At 51.0% G+C, this 16,336-nt stretch overlaps 1 protein-coding gene across 1 annotated transcript in view; it reads right to left on the bottom strand.

The window, feature by feature from the left end:
* Positions 1 to 1,452: 1,452 nt before the first annotated feature.
* The window catches only part of LOC119089908 (putative G-protein coupled receptor B0563.6), a 40,596-nt gene continuing 25,712 nt past the window's right edge, over positions 1,453 to 16,336 (bottom strand). Inside the window, exons 6-7 of the mRNA XM_037212714.1 lie at positions 5,167 to 5,332; positions 1,453 to 2,016 (exon numbers count right to left, since the gene is read on the bottom strand). Coding sequence (XP_037068609.1) covers positions 1,453 to 2,016; positions 5,167 to 5,332 — 730 coding nt within the window. The remainder of the gene's footprint in view (positions 2,017 to 5,166; positions 5,333 to 16,336) is intronic.

Here is a 16,336-nt window from a genome sequence, read left to right as displayed (position 1 = left end):
TAGATATCACTCATGAAGAACAGCAACAATCATAAACCCTACTACAAAAACTTGGCATGATAGCATCACGATGATGGCGATACCATAACGCTAGCGCGACATCAAATATACATTAACGTGCTGCTCCATGGGGCTAACGATAACGTGGAATCGCTCAGATCATGTCACGGCGTAACATCATGCGACGTCATGTCATGAGGTGACATGAGTCACATCATGTCATGGAGAGTCACATCAAAGTCACGTTATGGTTTCGCCTCCGTGATCTGGAGTACATGTGCTGGATTCGTAATCGACCGACACTGGTTGTAATTCGTATTTAAGACCGTGCACGCAAAGGGGGGGGGGGGCATACGGGGCCAGACCCCGTTATGACCTCTATAGAGAATCCTGTAAAGCCCGGCATGGAGTATGAAATCTACAAACTTTTGGGGCTTCAAAGATCTCGCGGACAAATTAGAGGCCAGAGCCTCCAAGACCGGCATGGGGACCAAGGAGTGACATACCCCGTAATACAGCGATGGGAACCAGTGGCCATGGACTTGTGGCGAGAGAAGTAACGCCAAGTTCATGCTAATCACTACAGCACACCAAAAATAACGCCAAAAGGTCGCAAGAAAAGAAAGGAAAGCCATGGTGGGAGCAAAGGCCATAGACACTCGTAAGGAAATAGGAGCCTTTCAGCTGTACGGCATCAGCAGCTAAAGGTGTTAAGTGTTAAAGATCAGACTCACCCGTGCAAACCATTCGAATACAAACCGATGCTCACATTGTCGATACACCATGGGCCGCCACGATCGAGCGTCTCAAATGCGGTTTGTGACACTAGGTTTGTGGGTTTGTGGGCTGAAAAGGTTTTTGAATGGCTTTGTCGTCATAACAGATGGACAGCCACCTCTCTTCAGTCACGCAAATATCGAGTAACATCAGCTTTCTCCCTACACCTTAGCTTAGCTTGCTTAGCTTAGCTGAGAGATCTTCGGAAGTCCGTCGCACTCGGGGGATATTTGACTCAAAATGCGTGTTCTTTCGCGGATTCGGCACAGAGCAGCCACCAAAGCCGCTGGGGCGATTGTCTTGGTCAGTCACCTGATCACGCCGGTCTGAGACGATCCAACGGGTTGTCTCATTATCACGGTCTCAGCTAGTCAGACTTTCTCGAAAGTCTGGAGACCGTCCGTGACATGTCGGTCGCGACGGTACTCCGATGCTCAGACTGCCAAACAATTCTAGACATTCAGACAATCGGTCAGAGAGCTTCGGTCAACGGTCAAAATTGGTAAACAAATCAGCTCAACACTCTCAGATAGCGAGAAAGCCAGGCTGTCAAGCCTAACCGCCGCACCGCAGTCGTCCCGTGCCTCTCACTGCCTCCACTGCCGCAGATGGAGGCTACAGCCCACCGGCCACCCTCACCATCTCCTCCTCGCAGCACCGCAGACCGCCTGCCCCTCAGACCACCCGACCGTTGGCGGCGCCGGCCGGCTGCGGGTTGGGCCGGTCGCAGGAGGCCGGGTCAGCCCCGCGAGAGGCCGCGTTATGCCCGCCGGAGGCGGGGTCAGGCCCGCTGGAGGCCGGGCTAGGCCCGCGGGAGGCCGGTTCAGCCCCGCGAGAGGCCGCGTTGTGCCCGCAGGAGGCGTGGTCAAGCCCGCGGAAGGCGGGGCTAGGCCCGCGGGAGGCGGGGTTATGCCCGCGGGGCACGTCAGAGGCCGTGACGCGCAGGTCACTCGTCTCGGCGTCGCCCTCGGAGCGCAGACAGAGCAGCACCCGCGATACGATGCTCAAGAACTTGGAGTTGAGTGCACAGTAGAGGACGAAGTTGCAGGAGTAGTGGACGGCCATGAGCACGGACACGACCAGCTTGAAGGTGCGGTAGCCGCTCGACTTCAGCTGAGACGTGTCGCCGCCGTAGATGAGGGTGGCGGCCGACTGCCGGCTGGCCAGGTGGGTTGGGAACTCCCCGGCCAGGAACAGCAGGATGATGCCGATCAGTGTCACCGTCAGCCGGAACTGCTCCTGCGCGCGGCATGATCAGTGTCACTGTCAGCCGGAACTGCTCCTGCGCGCGGCATGATTAGTGCCACTGTCAGCCGGAACTGCTATTGTGCGCGGCATGATCAGTGTCCCGTAGGCCGAAACTGCTCCTGCGCGCGGCATGATTAGTGTCACTGTCAACTGGAACTGCTCCTGTGCGCAGCATGATCAGTGTCACTGTCAGCCGGAACTGCTCCCATGCGCGGCATGATCAGTGTCACTGCCAGCGGGAACTGCTCCCGCGCGCGGCATGATCAGAGTCACAGTCAGCCGGAACTGCTCCTGTGCGTGGCACCAACAATTGTGTTAGTACAGAGGCCAGTCAGCACAGGTTATCAGCTGCACAAGGAGCTCAGCCCTAGGGCTCGGCCTGCCACTGAGCTGAGCCCGAGGGCTCAGCCTGCCACTGAGCTGAGCCAGCGGACGCGGGACCTTTCGAACATTGATCAAATATTCCAACCGAACACCGGGAATTCGAGCATTCGTGGACGTTTGGGGTTTGAATGCCTTTGACACAAGCCATACGCATTTGCCAGAAACAATGAGTTGTAAGTTAAGCTATCAAGGCAAATGCCAAGCCGCCTCCGTTCCTTTCAGGCGGCTATGTATCCAATGTAGAGCAGTAAGTCGCTGTATGCTTGCTATTGACATCAGCTGACAATGCACATACAAATACGTAGCCAGACCTTTCGTATCGCTTCATTCCGTAGCGGCAGTACCTTTCGCTTCGTTTCGTATACTTAGGGGCGTATCGTATCGTATCGTTTCGTATCGAATCGTTTCGTATCGAACTTGCCATTTGTCAGAGAGGAGGAATGAGTAAAAACAACGGAAAGTGATAAGGAGTAAAACTATAGAAATATATGCATACGCCTACAGTATCAAACATCCCTACGCACAAAGAATGACTTCGCAGTGCGCTTAAAGCTTGTCGAATCCAGTCGTCTCACACCCACTGCAGCTGGTCCTGAAGACCGGCCGCACAGCGTGTGGGAGACCGCTGTCCCACCACCACCCACATCGCCGGGGGAGGGGGAAGGGCGCAGGTCCTGGTCCATGGGGAAGAGCGCCCACGGGTCGGCGAGTCGGCATATGGTTGAATACGCAGACAAGAACCGCAGGTGCGCCTCGCTCACGGGCTTTACGCGCGGCGATCATGGGGTTTGGGCTGTGTGCGATACTTTTGGAGGCCGGTATCTACGCTAGTCGCGAAGTGAATCACTTTCGACAGCCTGGTGTCGTTATCAGCTGACACCTGGCTATGAATTGTGATGCATTATTTCACGCGCTAGACGATAAACTGCACGACGGTCAGTAGGTCTCTTTGTGAGGGCAACTGGGTCAGGTGACGGAGACCGATCAGGAGGTCGATGCACTTTTGGACTAGCCCAGACTAAAGTGCGTTGGCGGCACAATCGCTCCAGGGCGCACTTCACAGTCTTTCTGAGGGGCGGAAGGCTCCCGATTTGTCGCTCCCCCGAACATCACACGCTTATAACAATCGGCAATGCGGCAGACTATCGCCAGGTGGGCCTGTCGACTTCCCAGTATTCGACCTTGAAAACCGATATCGATATTCATATTTAACTTGCCATTGTATGGACATTATCGTAAGATATTTTTGATGTTCCAATGCCTTGGGGCATGAAAATTACAATCGACTTAAATGTCGTTATTACCTGATTCGCTTGGGAAAAAAATAGCCCTTGATACCCTAAGCGGGACATCTTAATTTATCAGGGTGACCGGCTTTTTCCACGATTGGTATGGAAACGATGACGCGTTTTAGGCACCCGAAACAATTACAATGTCAAGATTATTTATCGCATATTCAGCTTCCAATGTGTTCGCGCTCACTTGAGCCTGTTTTAACGGAAACGCCGAACCACAGCTCCCGCAGTGAAACACGAACCCACCCTCCCGCAGCGCTAAGTCAGGTATGGCTGCATGGTATCCGTGGCCTTGTATCAAATCCTTTCACATATTATAACCCATTACGCAATTTTTCATGTCATGTACTTTCTAAAGTAAAATGAGTCATTTCATAGCCTTCGTGAGCTTTTCCATTAACAACTGGGGTAAGTTAAATGCCACTTGTAAAATTGGGAAGCCAGAAAGGCTGGATGGGACACTAAACTGAGCTGTGCAGGGAAACGTGGCTTATGACTAACACACAGGCATGGAAGCACGCTCGCGCGAGCACTCGCACACCCAATCCCACATCCACACCCACACACGCATATATACAGCATATATATATATATATATATGCATATGCATATAGACTTATGGCAGCTGGCTCTGACACCAAAGATTTTGCCCATGTCTTGAGCTTGGAATCCTGTGTTGGCTGCAGTTGGACCTGTCCCTGGCCGGCTGAGGCGATATCAGTACCGTCCAGCACGTCAGCTGACGGCCAATTGGATCATCCGGCATACCGTTCCGATGGGCCTACTCAATGATAACGCTCGACAAAGCTCCAACGGGTCCAACTGGCGGTGAATAGGCCTCATCCATGTGGAGCATTGTCGGCCAGGTACAAACGTGCTCGGCAGCCGTACACGGCGAGCGCAGGGAACGCTTCATTAGGCACCGCTCGTTTTTGTCACGGCCGTCTTTTGAGCCGGCTCCTTTTGTTGCACACATATTGTGCGATGTGCGTGCTCTGTGTAATTCCTGGCCGGTATTTGGCCACTGGCCTTTTCCTACCAAGTGGCAATCAGTCTAAGCCGATCCGATAGAAGCTAGCCAATATATTCAATTTTTCAGCCAGGTTCATTGACGTTTGCTTTGATGGGCCGAACGTCCGCGGCCATTTTGCAGCTTGGCGACATTCTTCACCAGATAGTGCGGAAAGTTGGGTCCATGCTACGTCCCGGTGTGCGGGATTTCTGGTCAAGCAAAGCTGGAGTAAATGAAGAAAAGTCTGGCACAGAACCAACCAACGTCTTACTTTCACTGCATAGCGTAGTGGTAGCTCTGCGCTCCTCATCTCAACCTGGTGCCATAGCATCAACACGCCCTATGGCCCGTGTCTTCTCCGTTACTCTTCCTCGGCGGCACAATAACACCGCAACGGCAATATCGGGCGCGGTGTGCCGCTATGCGCAGCACGGCGGCCGGGCGGCTTACCCTGAGCCTCTTCTCCTCTCTGTGTTTGCGCTGCGACAGCAGCGCCTGTCGACGGCGGTAACTCTCTCGCAGCGACAGGATGAGAAGCAGGTTCCCCACGGCCAGGAACAGGGCCGTGCCGAGCCCGAACACGACGAACCGCACCCAGTTGTGAACCTGGTAGTACCTGAAACCATTCAGCAGGGGTTCGGGTTGTGCTGTAAGCACATGCGTTGGTGGATTTTTTAGTGCCGAAGTCACGCACAGCGGATGATCTGGTAGAGCTGAAACACCCACAGTCGTGAATGTTCCAGTCGGGTAGCACCTGATGCGCGCCTAGATGTGGATCTCGGTGTTGTTCGTGTTCAGCCTCGTGGTGGCTTGTACCTACAACATAAACAGTTGATAATCTGATAGTAACTGAAGCCCTGAATCTGATCATTACTGAAGGCCTGGATCTGATGGTAACTGAGGACCTGGATCTGATACTAACTGAAGGCCTGGGTTCGGTAGTAACTGAAGGCTTGTATCTGGTAGTAGCTGAAGGCCTACACAGTGGTGGTCCCGGTGGTGCCGGAAGTACTCACTGATCAGTCAAGTGACTGCACAGTGTGTTTATTTTAAGAACAGCGTTACAGGAAGTGCCAGATACACAATATTGCGGATCTGGTAGTTTCTGAAACACGCACAGTTGTGAATCTGATAGCGACTGAATCGCATCCATTTGTCGCATCTGATGCATTCACCACCGTGATCTACGCTAGTGTCTGGAAAACTGACAGTTGTAAAGATGAAAGCACACAACTTATGAGCACCTGGGGAATGCAAGTTAGAGGGTAACGGACAAGCACATGGGAAACACATGATAGACAAACACGCGACAATACCTGTAGGATAGTGAAATAAACACCCACTTCAAGCATTGAATCTCAGCAACAGGAAAGGACATCGTAGATTTCTAGACCTCAGAGGCGCTGCTCGTCGGAAATCTTCGGCTCAGACTCGACGCACAAATATTATTTTGACATGTGATTTGAGCGGAGTCTTTCAGGTATGGTACATCTATCAACAGTTGATATAGTTGACTAGCTGTTGCTTTGAACACTGATGTACCGCAACAAGTGACTCTCAAACCTTATACTCAGAGTGGACCTTTGAAACCTTTCGACTTCGCTGTGCGTGTTTCGGGCAGCCTTTAGCATAGTGGCACATACGAGGTGTGGAGGGTGCCAGAGCCCGAATGCCCGACTGCACTGATGCGGATGTTTGCCAGTGTAGGCCTAACCTTATCCCACGGCTTCAAACGTGCGTCTCATCAAAAGCAAAGATGCGTTTGCGGACTGCTAGGTATTGAACCCCGACGATGACGATGACGCCCTGATGACGTCATGATGACGCCCTTATGACGCCCTGACGATGCTCTGGTGTCGCCCTGTCTATTCAGGACGGAGCCATCGCATTGCCAGTTTACGGAAACGCATCGTCTGGAACAGGTGAGTTCTGTTTGGACGAATGCCGGCCGACTGGGCGGCGCCAGAGTGCGGCCAATAGCTGAGAGCTAAATCACAGCGACCATCAGCTCCACAAAACGGATATAAAAACAGTAGCCTGCGGCTGGTTAGCACGGCAGGGTCACGGAGTGAAGGTGGGTAGAGCGACCCCAGACTGGATCAGTCTGAGTCAGACTTGAGCTTAAGTCTCGGCCAGATGAGATGCACACTGGTCAAGAAAACTGTAGACTGGATCCACTAAACTACAGACTGGGGGGGGGGGGGAGACTAGGTCTTGAGTACAGTTTGAGTCAGATGACCTACCCACTGGGTAAGACCAGGTCTCGTGAGCACAGACTGAGTCAGATGACCTACGGACTGGGTCGGACGAACGTAAGGATGTGTCAGGTGAGCTACACATGTAGGCATCCTTTTCGACACTTCGGCCGTTTTCGGATCGCTGTGACATAGTTTTGTTTTGTTCGGAGGAGGAGTTCCTGGCCACGGCCGGCTTGCTTGCTGTCCCACGCCCTGCCGGGGGCTCCAACGATCTTGTACTGGCGGCGTGACAAATGAAAAGCGTCGAAATGCATGCCTCTGCAAACTGGGTAAGGTGAGGCATTGGCTACGTCTGACCAGTTCGGACTGGGCCACGCTGGATCACATAAGCTGCAAAGTAGGCTAACTGGGCTGCAGACTTGGCCTGGATCACAAGAACTACAGTCTGGGCAAGACGGGCTACATGCATGACCGCCCTGGTCGTCGAAAGCCTATGGGGCCAATCCATCAGCTGAGCACGCTTAAAGGTTGATCGCGGGCTAGTCACGGGACTTTTTATGGGACGGCCCTCCATTTGAGACGCCCGCAACGCTAAAGCGGGGCTCCTCTACCCCAAAGACCCGGCTATCTGGAAAATAAAACTGATGAGCTATTTGAATTACGCGGCACCCTTCCCACAGCCCGCCACAGCACACCGCATCAGCGTCACACAGCGGCCCGTGTGACGCCGGTTGGCCCGGGGCCACCAACATCTGAAGCAGTTATCGCCTTCCGACCAGTGACTGTCTGGATCTGTTGCTGGTCTTAACGTTCATAACAATGGATGCCCTGCAACGGCTTATTCAGCCCCGCCATTAACGCTCCGTTTGGATCTGGGAGGTATTTCGCCTGGAAACAGAGCAGACTTTATTTTCCTTGAATTCCAATCAAAGAGATCCACGTCCGTGTGGCGGGAGCGTCGCCGCCGCTGCCGCTGCCGATGCGTACCGTCTACTTTTAACGTGTCAGTGGGGTATATGTGCGCCATATTGGTGCTTACGTACTGCAGGCGTTTTGTACACATAACAGCCCTGGAAACAGAGTGCAATTTCCGAGACAAGTAAGCCGCCAATGCACCCACGATTCTCAGTGACTACATCCCTTCAACGTAGTGTTCAGGATGTGTTGCCATGGCCGTGATAGTGCCATTGCCGCTGAAAACAGGTAATATAATAAGAATACGAATAAGAGCCGTCCCGGGGACCGATTTAGCGGCGGGAAGGTTAGGTTCTCCTGCAAAGGGATAACCTAACCTTCCCCACAGGTTAGGTTTTACCTCTGGCCGGTTCTAACAGGCTGGCTGATACTATGGAGAACCTAACCACAGGATCAATGCCGTTTTTTAGCGACTACCTGAAGTCCTTTTACGCTAGGTTTGTAACATTTTCCTTGGCCGGTTGCCAAAGGCATGAAGAAGTCACGGTTTGTCGCGTGGAGCCATTGCTATTCACCCATCTTTTGAGTGGAGTGTTAAACACGAGCCAGCCGCTTCAACACACCCATGATTAAGCGCACCCTTCAGATGAGCAAAAGAAGCACGAAAGACTGACGCAATAGGGAGGAACGCAGCTGGGTCTTGCTTAAAGTAAAAGGTACACACGCTTGGGTTGAAGTGGGTCAGCAAACATCATTCGTAACTGCTATCAGATTTACACCACAGGACAAGCCTGAGGATCCGCGCTCGTCGTAACACAGGCAGCAGAAACTTGTGATGTGTTTAAGAGTTGGGATAATGTAAAGACGTCATCGCAGATTGTAATGGACTGGGTTTCGCCCTATTTGCTGCGAGCTGCTTGCTGCATGGAGTGCCGACATGACCGGTTTTAACAGTCGAAAGTTTGTCACCGCGGTCGGGTTGCAGGACATTGTGTAGTTTATTGAAGGCGAGGGTGTATCCAAATAGCCCTACATGGGCCTAACACCGTCACAATGACATCGAGGGAACGACACAACGAGTGGTGCGTAGCGTGAGCTCTGATCCCAGAAATCCATTCGTTAAAAAGATTTAATCAACTTGATCCCGTCCTAAGAGAAATAAAACCAGAAAGCCGCTCACTGCACCCGATCTCTTTACGCATCTTTAAGCGTCACATCTTTTCTTACGCGAACTGCAAACCCTAAAACACATTTCCTAAAATATGGTCACCTGGCCGCGCCTGCTGGCGCTTGAAAGGGACAGGTAAGGGCTCGTCATCACAAAATCCCATTCATTTCCGATCTGCTTTCACCGCGTGTTTTCGTTTTAACCACAAGACCGTCGTTCCCTGCATGCCGCCCCAAAATAGCTAAATTTCGGATGTTTGACCTTGAGACGTCCCGATGACGTAAGCACAAGGCGCCACGCTCCGCCGGACCGCCTCACAGATCCGCCCCGTATATTTAGACCGCTGGTGGACGGGGACCTTGGTCCAGGCCGGGCCAACTAAACATACGTCACGTGACACTACCGGTCCCCGCGCCGGTCGCGGTGCCCGCGCCGAATACTGTATACCTGGGTGTTTAAACGCTCGGACCCAGCTGGCTGGCACAGCGCCACTGCACCGCCCACTCACTGGAAGAGGCACGCCAGATCTGCGTACTCCACTTTCGAGGTGTGCTCGCGGCAGCGTCCCCTCGCGACGCATACCTACTGCGAGTTAGGTCTGTTGCGGCAAGGAGCCAAGGAAAGCCAGCACACTTTTTGTAGGCTTGGCACGAGTGCCACGGGGTGCATGTAAAGAACTTAATTTGTTTGAAGCTCTTTCACTCCTTTTCACTTTTCCGCTCTGCTGGGACACCCCTATGTTCCTGTGTTGCAGTGCACACCAGGGGCGCAGCCAGGATTTTCTTGCGTGTATGTGGGGGGGGGGGAGGGGGGCTCAGTGAGAGCGCACCACACCGATTTATAACTTGATGCCGGAGTCATCTGTGATGACACAAAAATAATCCTAGGCTGAGGAGGGGAACGGGCTCCGCCCCCCCCCCCCCGCCCCACTTCGGCTGCGCCCCTGATACAAACAGCGTACCTCGAAGGAAGATGAATGTTGATTATTGTCTTGTCGGCATAAGAACATCAAACTCAAAACGCCGACAAACCAGGAGGTGAAGATGTTCCTTGTTCATAGCCAAATTAAAGGCCCAAAATCAGTGCACTATAATAAATCCATGAACGGATCAAAATCACCAAACAGTTTCACACCTTGACACCACAAAACTGAGCTTTCTCAGTGCCATCAAAATTGCAAGAGGCTGTATTTCCCAGCACATGAGGCAAATCACATCTTCAGAGGTAGTGAGCTCTTGTTTGTTACAACACCACTTGGACACGTATTTCCAATTTGACCAAGGGTGAATGCAGCTGCGGAAATACCCGAAGACTTTAATAACTATTCCGGTCGGATAACTGTTTGCTATTCAGATCGAGCCCTGAGCAGCGCTTGGTTATTTCCTAACAGTTTGCAGGAACCTTCCAACAACGCTTTGGGAGTGGTGAACACTAGTGGCGAATACCAAACACGATTGCCAGCGTGCAGGCTTCTGTCTCAAAACCGAGACCCGTGTGGAAGAAGTCGCTAAAGATCCGAACAGGGCCGTGTGCCCAGGGCTGTCTCCATCAACGCGAGCTGTGTGACCAGTCTCACATAGCGCATAATTTGTGGGAACGCGTGCGGAGGTAGAGAGGGAGCGGGACGGACGGGGACGTGTGGCCAAGTGTATACCAACTTTTTATGGAAGCTTAACCTTAACCCGCGCCCGGCGGGGGAGTGGACTTCTCTGCCTACGATTTTTCGAGCACAGGTCAAAAAAGCTTGCAGCAGCGCACAATTTCCAGTACCTGTTTATCTATCAATGTGGTATCCTTTGTGTTGAGATAAAGCTTTGATCATACAAATCAGTGACCTAGGTCAAGTCAACGAGATCAGCAATCCCCCAAACAATTTGACCACACATAACTTTTTATGGATCATTTTCCGTTGTTTAAACTGGCTATGGTAATAGAACATGATAGTAACTTAGTTGAAATGTTTCAACTTTTTGGAAAATACAAGGCTAGTGACCGGAAATCGGGTCAATATTTGCTATTTTTGATAAATAGTGCAATTTTTTACGTATTTTGTGCAGCTTTGGTATTTGTTTTTTAGAAAAAGAGTATTAACTCACATGCACAACCATCATATGACCACAGAGCACATGGCCTTGTCCCAGGTCATGATCTCTCTCTATGGGTGCATTTTGGAAGGCAAACACTGACCTAAAAAGGCCATTTTATAGGGTAATTCTGGACGCATAATTCAAATACTCCACTGAAGACATGTCGCGATACCATTATAATGCATCATGAGATCACAACAGGTACCGTAAGGATATACAAGGTCAAATGAGGTCATCCAAGATCAATGACCCATGTTGCTGGTAGCATAGAGGCTACATGACCGAGTGCAACGCGTGTAGCCACCTCTACATCACGTTTGTAAACTTGATAGCGTATAATTTCATGTACCCACGTGCCTGTCCTCAGTTGGTTGCAAATACACTGCCAAGCGTCGAAGGGACTATGTGCAATGCAAACAACAGGTATGCGATCTTGATCACCTGTAGACGTACATGCCACTATTTCTGACCACAAAAAAAACATTGTGCTGGTTACATTAGGTAAGGATATACAAACACTTAAGCACAAGCACCTTACCATTTAGCACTTAAAACTTTTATTCTGATAGCTTATAATTTTGACCTAAGTTGACCTCAGATAATTTTTAAGGTCAGCCAACAATGAAATTGTTGTGTCTGTAATACTATTATCCCACAGTTGCACCTAATAAAATACAAATAGTTGAAAGCACACTATGAAAAAGCATCGTTCATACAGGCCACTCTGGCAGGCGAAATTTGAATGGCCATCTGATCTAACCCGACGCTTGTGGCAGAAAACAAACGATCGGAATGGTCTCCTCAAAGCCTTAACGCTTATTTCCGCTCCTTCAATACCCGCCATGATAACACAGGTTTGAATTGCATCTATCTGAACGTCCGTTTCTGAAATTTCGTAGCCTCTGGTGACCTTTTAATTTGGCCTAAGGTCAGACGTATTGTGTAAATTTTTCATAACTTGACGAGGCCTTCAAAACGGTATCTTTTTTCTCACACGGCGTTTGAAAATTGGAGATCCCGAGTGAAAAGTTGACAGGTATGTTTGCCCTTGACAGGCATGACCTGCGGCCGGTGGTAACGGTCACGTTAAAGGTCAGTTGAGGTCAGAGGGCAGGACGGACCGTGCCGAGCACCGCGACACTTTGAACTTTCGCCACCAAATTCTGCTGTTGCCCGGAATAGCGCGATCGGATGGTAGGGGTTATGACTCACACAACAAGCACTGCTCAGCGTGAGCGCTGATCTCAGAAATTCATCCATTCAAAGAGTTCGGATTAAATCTTTAAAAAAGTCAACCCCCTTGCCGGGCGCGAGTCCACGTTGCAGTGACAGGTTAGAGTGAATGAGCAATACAGTTGTTGGCTTTCACTCTTAATTGGACGTTCTCATGTTCCTTGTCCCTTTCCACTTTATTCAACCATGACATATATTTGCATATTTTTCCATTTTCATATGTACTATGTCATGGAAACAGTACTAAAATTAGCAAATATAAAGGTGATAAGCTGGCGGGACTGCATTCGGATTTGGGTATGGTGGGTGTGATGGGGCCGTATGGTGGGTGTGATGGGGCCGCTTGAGTTATGGCGTTTAGGTCAGCACCAGGTCACGTTTGAGAGACCCGTAAGGTCGAGTGGTCGTGTCGCAGGCCGCTCTCTACCGCCAATCCCACTGTTGGGAGACTTGACGTTCGTGGTCTCTTCTTTTGGCGACGTTGCAGGCTGTCGAGATATGCCGTCTTGGCGATGGGCGTGCACGGGCTCTCCTTTTTCGAAGCTGGGTGACGTGAATGTCACTGAGGCTGCGTTCCCCCGGATTATGGCGAAAGCCAGACGCTGGCAGAGCCAAGCACTCTCCCGTCTCTCGCCCGACGAGAAAATCGGCCTTGCCCCAAGGCCTTAGACAAAACTTATCGTCAATGGGCCACAGGCTCTGCCGGTTTCAAAGGCGACTGGTTGGAACTAAAACCGCTGAGTGAGGCTCGATAATTTTTTGTTCTTCCTGCATTCGGCTTCTATCGCTGCGGCGCCAGCGGCTATCGCGGAAGGGATAAGGTTAGAGGCGGCAAACGTACTGGCGCATGTGACATCCCTTACCAAGCTCTCGCCGTAATCAAACGGGAATATGGTGATCCTATCGGGCCTTTCACCGCCGCCCGGTCAATGCCAGCGGGTTCAAGGAAAGGTGGGATTCCCACTGCGAATAATGCGCGCTTAATTACGTCACTGAGTGCTGCCACTGAGTCCGGTCGATGGCAGTGGGTTCAAGGAAAGGTGGGATTCCCACAGCGTATAATGCGCACTTAATTACGTCACCGAGTGCTGCCGCTGAGCCCGGTCGATGGCAGTGGGTTCAAGGAAAGGTGGGATTCCCACTGCGTATAATGCGCGCTTAATTGCGTCACTGAGTGCTGCCGCTGAGCCCGGTCGATGGCAGTGGGTTCAAGGAAAGGTGGGATTCCCACTGCGTATAAATCACGTCACTATGTGCCGCGTGAATCTGGGCCGCCGCCCAGCACCCAAACGACAGGCCAGTGCGCAGTACCCCCTACTGCCCCTCTTAGCACCGGCATTTATGTGGCTGACGTAAGTCAGCACCCAAGCAAAGGGCAATCGCGATCCGCAGCGTGCTCTGGTCCAGCTGTGTTCCAAGGTTGCCAGATGGTATGGCATGAGGCTAGACACCACTTTCCTGAGCTGTGGTGATCCGTAACCTGGCCCGGCCGATCTGATTTGAGCTGGCAAGCAAATATCTTTGCGGACTGTTCCGCTAGTACTGAATCCCAGCTACGCTCCTTTGCACCCCTTGGTCCCTGGATGCATCAGTGTTACTCGGTGCGGTGTGTCATTCGCTCAAAGTGGCACGAAGGTCCGTCATTACGTTTCGATGCAGTGACTCAGGCACCATCAAATTCATAAACGCCAGACAAACGATTTGACAATTACATTTTTCTTGGCCTTGATTGCTGCATGACTAATGGAATGGCAGAATTTCAATGACGCGATTTAAGCGTCGTGGATGCCGAGATGACCTTGAAATAGTCTTCCCACTATAGTCCGCACATCTTCGCGGGCGTGCAGCTCAGAAACTAGAGGGGTTCAGGTCGTAAGAAAGGCAGGGCTGTGAACAGCACCGATTGATATTCAAGACGGCTATTTCAGTTCAAAGCCCCATACAAATGTGGAACGCCCCCTTTAAAGTTGCAACCAGTGCGTCACTACGGGCCGCGTGATACTCCCGATCCCAAAGCCAGAGTGCGCTTAGAACAGAGCCATCGCGGTAAAGGCCGAGGGGATAAATCAAAGCCATAGTATAGAACTTCGTTGAATTCGTGGGGTTACAGCTTCATGTTCGCACACCTTTTTGTCTGAACAGAGTGTTTCAAGCTTTCGCAGCATTAATTGCACAAGTGTGTTGCAAACATTGCAGAAAACACAAGCTGGACGATTCAATGCACATAAAATGAACCACTTCCATTGTGGTAAGCAGCGAATACAATGAGATTTCTCTTGCAGAGCTGGCCACTTCAAGTCAAGATTCGGAGTTGTCCAGGATTGCGATAAAACTGGCATTACTAATAACATTGTATGCACCTGGTCTAACAATAAGTGAAAGCTACAAAAAGGTGGGATAAGAGCAAAGAATGCTGAATGAGGATCAACGCGTTGTAAACAGCCAACCATCAGCTCCAGATCCTCTCATTTCCTATTCAGCGCCTTCTTTATTGCTGTATCAGCCATTGACTCTCCTAGAATCGTCGCTCCGGACATATCCACAACAGCTGCTCCGGGAACAGTGTGTCATAAGCGTACATTCACGATCCCTGACTGATTGTCACCCTGATCTGACAAAGCTATGTCACATTCCCTGGAGTGCATTACCATTCCAACGTCAGACAGATTCAGGAAGAGGTGTACCAGATCCTGGCATACGGAGTTGATGTCGCCCCCTATAGCCGGAACATCAAGATACGATGGCATGAATGAATGTCGACTTGGACTTCCGCCAGCGGAATCTACAGCCAGTGAGAACATAACTAGACCACATGAACCCCTGCTGCAGGCCAGTGGTAAACTGAACTGGGGTGTCTCCCAAGAAGAATGACGTCGGTTTGGACTACGCCTGCCATAGCAACCTGTGGCAGGGTGTAATCCGTCCACTAACTACACCGCACAGCCCATCGCGGCGCGCCGTATTGAAAGCGTTTTGGATGTCGATCTGTACCACGACTGCACCACCGTTTAAACCCTGCATGAGAAACCGGGAGGTCTCGCCACTGTCTCATATCGGGCGGGACTTCCAAAGCATGGCTTCACCGGCTGAAATTGTTCGACATGCTCGGGGATAAGCGGCCGCATGGCGATCTTGGTGGTGTGAGGCCTGTATACGGGGCCAGTTGCGATTGGTCTCTGGCGATCATTACTTTTCCTCAGGGCGATGAGCACCGCACAGAATGCCCCATGTACTGAGGCTGGTTAAGGGTCCCGATTTCCAAGGCTGTCGTTATTGAAATCAGGCGAGCTCAAGCTTCCCAGCAGCCTTGCCTGTCGTGTTTTTAAGATGCGCCGCACGCAGATAGTCCAAGCTGGCGCGTGAGCCGGAGTTTAATGAGGTAGTGGCAGCTTTTACCTCGGTTGATGTGACCTCTGTTGGCGAGGTCACATAACTGGTTCACATAATTGGTAGCAATTGGTTCTCTGGTGGTGGTGGAAGTCAGAGGTATCACAAATCAACAGGCACACCCGGATGTTTAGCTTGCAAGTCTGCTGCATTTTGGGCGGAATGAGGTACAATTTGATCACTTGAAGTGAGAATGCTGACCGCCCATTGAATATCAGCATCTGATAGTTCGAATTTTCTGGTCTTCTTAATGGGGAGTGGTCCACATTTGTTATGGGTTTTGAGCAAAACTAGTCATTTTGAAGATTATCCGGTGCTGTTCGCGGCCCTATCCTTAAATTTCTTAGTTGCACGTCCGTCAAGATGCACAGACTATTTCGTGCGGAATACTTCAAAGACACTAAGGCACGCATGACACTATAGCAATGCCATTTATTTCCTGCCACCCCACAGGCCAGACGACGATCAAGGCCAGGAAGAATATTATCGTCCAGCTGTTCAGATCTGACGTCCGTGAACACTATTTCCAAACAATGTAGACGTCATGTCGCTTTAAAACAACGTTAAGCAAGCTGTGCAAGCTTTAATTACGAAACACGTGTTCAGGAACATAATAAAACAAGTTGAAAATA

The sequence above is a fragment of the Pollicipes pollicipes genome, unplaced genomic scaffold (assembly GCF_011947565.3).
Source record: "Pollicipes pollicipes isolate AB1234 unplaced genomic scaffold, Ppol_2.1 Scaffold_3087;HRSCAF=3621_pilon_pilon_pilon, whole genome shotgun sequence".
In the NCBI taxonomy this organism is placed as follows: Eukaryota; Metazoa; Arthropoda; class Thecostraca; order Pollicipedomorpha; family Pollicipedidae; genus Pollicipes; species Pollicipes pollicipes.
The sequence above is the reverse complement of the archived record's forward strand: the minus strand, read 5'-3'. Positions and strand labels throughout refer to the sequence as shown.